The sequence below is a fragment of the Medicago truncatula genome, chromosome 2, assembly GCF_003473485.1.
Source record: "Medicago truncatula cultivar Jemalong A17 chromosome 2, MtrunA17r5.0-ANR, whole genome shotgun sequence".
In the NCBI taxonomy this organism is placed as follows: Eukaryota; Viridiplantae; Streptophyta; class Magnoliopsida; order Fabales; family Fabaceae; genus Medicago; species Medicago truncatula.
Window position 1 is genome coordinate 51,764,640 of NC_053043.1, and position 10,061 is coordinate 51,774,700.

The 10,061-nt window shown below is 34.6% G+C and overlaps 1 protein-coding gene across 1 annotated transcript; it reads left to right on the plus strand.

The window, feature by feature from the left end:
- Positions 1 to 534: 534 nt before the first annotated feature.
- On the plus strand, positions 535 to 5,348 carry LOC25488009 (4-coumarate--CoA ligase 1). The gene is given in 6 exon segments (XM_013610186.3): positions 535 to 1,292; positions 1,295 to 1,692; positions 2,554 to 2,752; positions 4,232 to 4,445; positions 4,559 to 4,664; positions 5,049 to 5,348. Coding segments are annotated over 6 exon segments (1,653 nt in total). The 5' UTR covers positions 535 to 676; the 3' UTR covers positions 5,169 to 5,348.
- The last annotated feature ends 4,713 nt before the right edge of the window (positions 5,349 to 10,061 follow it).

Here is a 10,061-nt window from a genome sequence, read left to right on the forward strand (position 1 = left end):
AACAGTTTAACTGATATAAAAAGTAATTGAAATAATAATACTTAACTGTTGTTGGGGGTATGGTTTTTAGCAATTTGAGAAGTGAGAAGAGTAATATTCTTTGTAGATTACGAGCAAAGGCCCATAACGGGAAAGGAAGAAACCCTCTGAAGAAAGATTGAAAATTGTGATGATGGTGAGTTGTGGTAGGTAAAGAAGAAGGTCCGGTCCGGTGGGGGCTAGCTAGGTGCAACTTGATTGATTGAGTGAGTTAGTGGAAGATGCAAGTTCCTTGGTCATATGAAATTGGGGTAGGTAAGTGAAAAGAAAAGCATCATGGATCGGGTGGGTTTAGAGGGAACCCGACCTAATAAATTTGGAGGATTTGATCTCATTGACATTGACCCTACTACTGCACTCACAATCTCCCCTTCACCAACTTTTATGGGTATAAATAATTGTTTTTATTTCCGTAAATCCCAAATTTGCCCCTCACCAACAACAATTGCGGAGCCGTAATCCTTTGCTATTATATATATAAATAAACATTATTAATTAAAACTCTAAAGCAAGCAAGCAAGCATTGGTTGTTTACTAGTTGTGTTGTGTTGTGTAGGGGTTTCCAATATTTGAACAAGTTAGAAGAAGATTAGATACAATTTCACATCTTCTTCTTCTTCATTGATCATTCAATTAAATGGCATCATCTAAACAAGAAACAAAGGAAATAATATTCAAGTCGAAACTACCAGACATATACATCCCAAACCATCTACCGCTTCATTCATATTGTTTTGAAAATCTCTCCCAATTCGGTTCACGTCCATGTCTCATCAATGCCCCCACCGGAAAGGTCTACACCTACCACGACGTCCAACTCACCTCCCGTAAAGTTGCCTCTGGTCTTCACAAATTGGGACTCCAACAAGGTGAAGTCATCATGATCCTCCTTCCCAATTCCCCTGAATTCGTCTTCTCCTTTCTTGCTGCTTCTTATCTCGGCGCTGTAGCCACTGCAGCCAATCCTTTCTTCACGGCTTCTGAGATTGGAAAGCAAGCAAAATCCTCCAACACCAAGCTTATCATAACACAACAATGTTACTATGACAAAGTCAAAGATTTGTTGAACAACAATGATCATAAGGTTGTGTTGGTAGACTCTTCCATAGATGATAATAACAATGATCATGTCCATTTCTCAACGCTGATCATCCAAGAAGCAGATGAGAATGATCATCTTCCTGATGCAAAGATCCAGCCAGACGATGTTGTTGCGCTGCCATATTCATCAGGAACAACAGGTCTACCAAAGGGGTTATGTTAACACACAAAGGTTTGGTGAGTAGCATTGCACAGCAAGTAGATGGAGAGAATCCAAATCTATATTACAGAAGTGAAGATGTGATACTTTGTGTGCTTCCTCTGTTTCATATTTATTCACTAAACTCTGTTTTGCTCTGTGGACTCAGAGCCAAAGCTACCATTCTCTTGATGCCAAAATTCGATATAAATTCATTCTTGAATCTTGTTAACAAACATGGAGTAACAGTTGCACCTGTTGTTCCTCCTATTGTATTGGCAATAGCAAAATCACCAGATCTTAATAAGTATGATCTATCTTCAATTAGGATATTAAAATCAGGTGGTGCTCCACTTGGTAAAGAACTTGAAGACACTGTTAGAACTAAATTTCCAAACGCAATTCTTGGACAGGTAGGTACCTTACATTTCTTTCTTATTCCCTCACGCCACGCATTTTATTCTTATTTTATTACTTTTCCATACTCCAAACTTGTATCTACCAAGATATCAGATTTCATGATTATGACACAATCAATGAAAATCAGTAGTATAGTATGTTTGTAGCTAGCTACAATTACAAATGAGACAAACAGATTGCTTTTCTTCATTCACGTAAAAATTGGTATTTTAAATAAATTCTTCACTGTGATATATAATTTTATTTTATTTTTTAGAATTAATTAAATATATGACAGTAAAGTGTTATCTATATAAATAATATTTTACGTTTTCTTACATAGGATAGGATATTATTCTCATTCTTTCAATAAAAGCAACAAATTAATATGACCAGCTGTTGGTTGTTTTTTATGGTTACATCTTTATGTTGCACATCAGTTTTGACCACAAAAATAATAAATTGTATTGTGTGTGTGTCTTTAATATGAAACTGACTGATAGCTCGCTCACCAACAAAATACTAGTAGTATATGAAACTAATATAACCGTATGATTATTTTTTAGTACTAGTTTAGTTTGTGAGATACAATTTAGATTTTCTTAAACGGAATATTTGTTTGCTTAATTAAATATGTCTTTGAACTAATAATATGTTACTGCAACACAAGAACAATTGTTTTTATTTTAAGGGTGCTTCCGAAACACTCTTTAAGAAATCAAAATTTAAAAAATATTTCACAAAAAAGTTAAATGTTATAAATTTCAATACATTGATTATGTAGATTTTTCTAAAATCTTACTATTAAAAGTGTTAAAGAGTGCTTACTTTTAGTTTAATTATAAATGAATGATTAAATGGAATGATATATACAGGGATACGGAATGACTGAGGCAGGGCCAGTGTTAACGATGAGTTTAGCATTTGCTAAAGAACCATTGAATGTAAAAGCAGGTGCATGTGGAACCGTTGTAAGAAATGCAGAGATGAAGATTGTGGATCCTGACACTGGTAAATCTTTACCTCGAAACCAATCTGGTGAAATCTGCATAAGAGGCGACCAAATTATGAAAGGTGATGTATATATATCATATCATTTTATTAACATGTTATTATTCATCCACTTTCCAAAAAGGGATATTATCACAGGATGCACGGTACATGAAGTACAATTTAGTAGCTAAATCATTCATTCAGAACGAGTAAAAATTGACTAAATTAGGAAGGAAGAGAGCACTCAAAACTACCCCTTTTGTAAACACTTTATGAAGAAAAAGAGTCTCTAAATATAAGTTCATTTTTTAAATAATTAGATACTTTTATAATTTTGTCTAATAAAACTTAATTAATATCATAACTGTTTTTTTATACATGGGATAGAGATTTTTTTTTGTCTAGTAGCCTAGTGGCTAGAAACCCACACAATTAATTGTGCAGAAGTGGTGTGTCTGGGGTTCGAACCCCGATCCCTACATAAATTATACAATATCCCTACTGACTGAGATAAATTCACAAAGACGGATATAGATTCTTTTTTATTCATAAATAACATTAATTGTCGTTTTACACCTGCCTTCAAGTGGGATTCAAACTCAACAAATTTATGTTATTAGACAAAACTCTTACCAAACTAGCACCTCAAGTGTTTTGAAATATTGAAAACCATGGTTTTAAAGAGGCTTGAGAAATGTCCGGTCAGTTGGTAGGACAATGTATAATTATATGCAGGGGTCGGGGTTCGAACCCCAAACACCTCACCTATTCACCTTATAAGGTGAATTCTAACCACTAAACTACCTGACAAAAAAAAAAAAAGCTTGAGAAATCAAGGTTAGCTATATACATATACAAAAATATTTTTGGTGCATCGATAAATAAATTATATATATTAAATAAGCTATCTATTTTTCTTATTATATGTGATAATTACAAATGATGCTTATAAATGAAAGAGGAAGAAAAATGGTTTTGAACGCCTTCTTAAGTATTGTTGTATTCTCTATCATCTTAAATGTAAAGTAGAATATATTAAATTGAAAATGAAAAAAAAAAACAGTATTAATTAGAGTTTTAGAGTTATAATTGAAAAAAAATAAAAATAAAATATTACATCGAAAAGTGAAATTGATCAATTATTTTGATAAGTTTTTTTCTTTTCAAATTACTCATTTATCTTAGGAAGAATGAAGTAGATTATTATGTTAACACATTTAAAAGTGTTAACCAATTAAATTGTTATCATAAATTTTTATACGAGTTAACATGACACAAGATAAGGGTTGCCGAATATTGAAAGCGTGTAGTTGGAGCGCGACATGAAATGATGATATTTATTGATTGCAAAGGTAGGTTGAAGTGTCATCTCTTCATTCATGGGATGTCTTTGACTCCAAACAAAACAATTCAGCTCCACTTTCATATACCAATTTTTTTATTTTATTTTTAATGTTACCGAATTTAAGAAAAAAATATATTAAAGAAATAAATAGCCATGATTTAATAAATGAATTATGAAAAATTTGTATTAACTATGTATGAACAAGTGAAATGCAGGTTATCTAAATGATCTGGAGGCAACAGAGAGAACCATAGACAAAGAAGGTTGGTTGTATACAGGTGATATTGGGTATATTGATGAAGATGATGAGTTATTCATTGTTGATAGATTGAAGGAATTAATCAAATACAAAGGATTTCAAGTTGCTCCAGCTGAACTTGAAGCTCTTCTTCTGTCTCATCCCAAAATTTCTGATGCTGCTGTTGTCCCGTAAGTCTAGTCCTTTTCTTATATATGCTATGAAATTTCCATTCATATTATTAATTCAATTCAATGTTTATTTATTTATTTACCATTCATTCATCCATAAATTTCAATTTTAGAATGAAGGATGAAGCGGCTGGAGAGGTACCTGTTGCATTTGTGGTGAGATCAAATGGTTACACTGACTTAACTCAAGATGAAATTAAGCACTTTATCTCCAAACAGGTTCTTTTTCTTCCTTCCCTTTTCAATATTTATTTCAATACATTAATTTTCTAAATCTGTATTCACAACCTTTAACTTTTACATGATAATACATAATTTTTGTGAGGTAAGGTCTCGTTCAATAAACTTAAATTGCATAATGAATTAACTAAGAAAACGAAGTTGAAACAAAAAGTTAGTAGAAAAAATTGATTAAATATAAGGACATGAGCTTGTGAGTTAAGATCTTAGAGCTAGCGGGTGCACTAATTACCTACTTGTCACCTAATTTATGTATGTACTTCTCACCTAAACGTGTGTGTGTGACGTATAGCAACTTTCTTACACTACAAGTTTAGTAAATTAATGTAATAATTGAGGAGGTGTTTGGGTTTGATATTACAGGTGGTGTTTTACAAAAGAATAAATCAAGTATTCTTCATTGATGCAATTCCCAAGTCACCATCAGGCAAAATCTTGCGCAAGGATTTGAGAGCAAAGCTAGCAGCAGGTGTTCCACATTGAAAATGGGAGATTCTCGTGGGGATTGATCACTTTACGTATATTCATAAGTCAACCATATCATGTATAAGTTACAAGTGTGTTCTTCTTATTTTATTCAGAAAGAACTATTTTGTAATAAGATTCAATCATATTATACGTTGAGAAATAGAAAATTGGGATTCAAACCTCAGCCCCAACATATATAATATTATCGGTATCAACTAATTAAGTTGCACTTACACAACACTTCAATTTCTATGATGTCAAAAATAAAAAATTCCTTGATTTTTTTTTCTTCTCTCAAATCTTTTAGGCTAGCGAATTTGACCAATTTAAAAATCCCTTCCCTCGTGACTTTTAATTAAATATCTAAACATACATCATTCACATCTAAATTCTAGTATATATAATTTAAAAAATATTAACAAGTGTATTTCGAGCATTCTTAGTAGTAACATATTTGGTAAGGTTGTGAAGGTCTCAATGCATAAATAAAGTCTCTTGAATTCATTATCAATTGAATCATCATATTATCAATCAATGAAGTATTTCAATAGTATCTAAGTATGAGATTTACTTTTTCCACCCGTTTGTCTTCTCGCGCACTTTGCAAAAATTCCAATAATATCTTTGGTTCGGATTTCGTTTTCTGAACCAGATTGTTAGTGTTTCCGAAAAATAAAATCTGGACGCATACGCTATGAAAGTTTGTGTCTTTCTTTGAAGTCAAGGGTCTCTGTTGACCGTTATACGACCTCCGCATAAGCTACAATGCAATTGCAGGGGTCGTATGAGCGGTCAACAATGACCATGACACCACAAACACTCCTAAAAGCTACCTATAAAACTAAAAATTTTTGAAGAAAATTTAAGAAAGGAGGTGAAGAAGAATGAAAGAAAATGTTAAAGATCCAAGGCTTTTTATAGCCTTAAATAAGTTATAGGTCTTAATTATAGTCAAATAAAATGTGTTCCACATTTAAAATTGTCAAAAAATGCATTCAAACTCCACTAATCGGCCTAACTTTTGGTGAAACGTCACTGCTCAAAATATTACTGAGGGTTTCCGGATTTCATACTCCGGACAACATGAAGGTGGTCCGGATTGTAAAATCCGAATTGCATCAGGCTCTTTATTTTATGTGGCGAATGGCTTGGAAAAAATATAACAAAGGTACATAACATAAATATAAGCAACATAAGAAAAATAAACAGTTAAAAAAAACGATAATAACAAAACAATCTTTATATTTTTGAAAGCATGCTGAGGATCTTCACCATGCTGGTAGTTAGAGAGCAATCTATTTTGCGGCAGCATGACAAAGATCATCAGCACAATGACAAAAATTTGCATGGTCTCTTTGGTGTGTTTGTTTGTATTTTTGACAGCATGCTGAAGATCTTCATCACGGCATCAAATAGAGAACTATCTATTTGCGACTGTAACACCTCGTTTTCCCAACATAAAAATAATATTAAATAAATCAGAGTTCATCACAACAGGATGTCAAATTTCGTTCTTCAAAATATCATTAAATGTAAATAGAGTTAAATCCACTCTTTATTTAAACAACTGCTTTCAATAATTAAAACAATGTCGCAGCGGAAAATATTCAATCTTTAAGCATTACTTGGCACTAAGGCCTAAACCTCAACAACATAATAAAATTCCACCTAAAAGTGGTCCGAGATCAACTTAGAGAAAGACACGTAACAAAGGAAAAACAAAACACATAAACATCTCCATCCCGTTACGTATCAGAGCATGACTCCTATGACGACACGAGGAATCAACTCACATCAGCGGTTACTCCTGGATATCTGCACGTTACCAACGTAGAGACAACATTCAAATATAAGGGGTGAGATTTCACATTCAATAATAATAAGCAATAATTCTGTAAAAGAATTTAACAACACAAAACAGCAGCAATTCATCATTAACAATGCTTCACATAAGTCCAACTACAAATCATCAACTAACTTCGCTCAACAATGCAACAACAACGACTCAACAATGCACAACAACGACTCAACAAATGCAATGTCATGCGATTATGAATGTGGTACCAACAGAGCTACAGCTCCCTTAGTTAATGCCGTAATTCGGCTTTGACAGGCTACAACCCTCTTCGCTTATAAACAACAGAGCTACAGCTCCCTTCGCTGATGTCGTGATTCGGCTTGACAGGCTACAACCCCCTTCGTTTGACAATGATTATGCAATGACACAACTGAATGCAACAACAACAACATCAACTTCGCATCGTAATCTCACAATTCAATAACATGAATAACATCATATAGACATCATATTTAACAACAATAGTTCATTAATCATACATCTTCGTAAAAACATGTTAAATTATCCACAAATGATTTTCACGTCAAACCAAGACTACTGGAAAGATAACACAATTATCAACAACTTTCATGTTTATACCAAAGACCAACTCCAAACAGAAACGTGTGAAACAAATGCAAGAACGTGAAACAGGGCAGGCTGCCACTGAACAATTCGCGAGGCGAGCGCTAACACTCTTCATGGCGAGCTCACATCTGAACTACTCGCCATGGCGACCAAGTCACTCGCCGTGGCAAGCTAGAACAGGTAGCTCTCGGGAACTCAACATTTTTTACCCAAAAATCCCAATTTTAACTTCCCAATGCCCAAATTTGATTCCAAAACTTGTCTAAACATGAAAAGGCACTCGAATTCATATAAAACTTGAACCAAAACATCATTTCCACAAAATCACTATTTTTACCACTGATCAGTTCGCGAGGCGAGTAGAACACTAGCTGTTGCGAGTTGACATCTAAGCCACTCGCGAGGCGAGCAAGATTCCCTCGCCGTGGCGAGTGATGACAGATAGCTCTACGGGCAGAAACCAATTTCCACCCAAAAACCCCAATTACAACTACCCAAATTTCAAATTTGACAGGAAACATTACCTATTGTTATTCTATAACCTGAACATCAATTTTAATGTTAATTCATTTGATTACATACACTTTCAACAATCAAATTGCAATTTAAACCTAACTTCTATAACAACAGAATTATCAACAACAACAAGATTAAACATTTTTTCAGAATTATAGACTCATAGGTTAGTCCCACCCTTACCTTAGATTGGTTAAATTCTGAATTCTACAAGCTTTCCCTTCTTCTCACAAAGCTCTTCTCTTCTCTGACTTCTCACTTTCTCTTTTTCTCCCAAAAACTGTTTTTACGTGTTCTGACTCTCTATTCCTAACCTCTCCTATTCTTCACTGACATATTCTCCCTTATTCCAATTCTGCCCTTATGCCTCATTAATCTAATTTAATTATATTCTCTCACGAATAATGCTCATATTTAGCTACTAATAATTACCAACATATAACACATCAAACTCTCCCCCACTTAGAATATTTTCGTCCTCGAAAATGTACCTCATTCAAATAACTCTGGATACGACTCCAGCATCTTACTCTCCAACTCCCACATCAAACTTTCACCAGCCGCTCCTTCCCAAACGACTTTCACAAGAGGTATCTCCTTGCCTCCCAGCTTCTTCACTTCACGACCTTCAATCCTCATTGGTAAGGTCTCGATCGTAAGGTTGTCTCTCACTTGCACATCATCTCTTGGAATCACATGAGAGATGAGAGGGATCTGAAACATGCTTCCGAAGTTGTGACACATGAAACACATCACGTAAGTTCAAAAGATGCAGTGGTAAACCCACTCTATACGCAACCGTCCCAACTCTTTCCGAAATCTGATATGGGTCAATAAACCTCGGAGTCAGTTTCTTTGATTTTAGCGCACGTCCAACACCAGTCACAAGAGTGACTCTCATAAACACATGGTCTTCAAACTCAAGATCCTTCCTAGGCTTATCATGATAACTCTTTTGTCTACTCTGCGATGCTTTCATCTTTTCTCTAATCAACTTAACCTTCTTAGTAGTCTGTTGAACAATGTCCGGTCCCAATACCACACTCTCACCGGACTCATACCAACACAATGGAGTTTTGCATCTCCGACCATACAACGCTTCGAACGGTGCCATTCCAATGCTAAAATGGTAACTGTTATTATAAATGAACTCGATCAATGGAAGATGATTATCCCAAGTTCCTCCTTGCTCAAGTACACAAACTCTGAACAAGTCCTCCAACGACTGAATTGTCCTCTACGTCTGTCCATCTGTCTGCGGATGATACGCCGAACTCAAACTCAACTTAGAACCCAACGCCTCCTGCAAACTCTTCCAAAATCTAGAAGTAAATCTTGGATCCCTATCTGATACAATACTCGATGCAACACCATGTAGCTTCACAATCTCTCGGATATAAATCTCTATCAACTGAGACACAGGAAAACTGATGTTAATTAGAATAAAATGAGCCGACTTCGTCAGTCTATCCACAATTACCCAAATCGCATCATGTCCTTTTGGAGTATTCGGCAAACTCGTCACAAAATCCATGGACATACTATCCCACTTCCACTCTAGAACATCTAAAGGTGTCAACAACCCAGCAGGTTTCTGATGTTCAACTTTCGACTTCTGACAAATTAAACACGCATACACAAATTGTGCCACATCTCGCTTCAACCCGGACCACCAAAACAACTTCTTCAAATCATGATACATTTTTGTAGCTCCCGGATGAATACTCAAATTACTTCTGTGACTTTCTTCTAGAATCATCTTTTTCATTTCTGTATCATCAGGAATACAAATTCTATCCCGAAACCCACTAGTGCAAAAAACACTTTTTAAGTCAAGGATATTAAATAGGATGCCATCCACCAGACTTAAAAACTTCATCCAGCGGTAAGGTTTTAGAAAAGATAGTTTTTAGATAGGCTCACCTGACTTAAAAAAAGGTTTTTAATAAATTAAACTAAAATAAAAG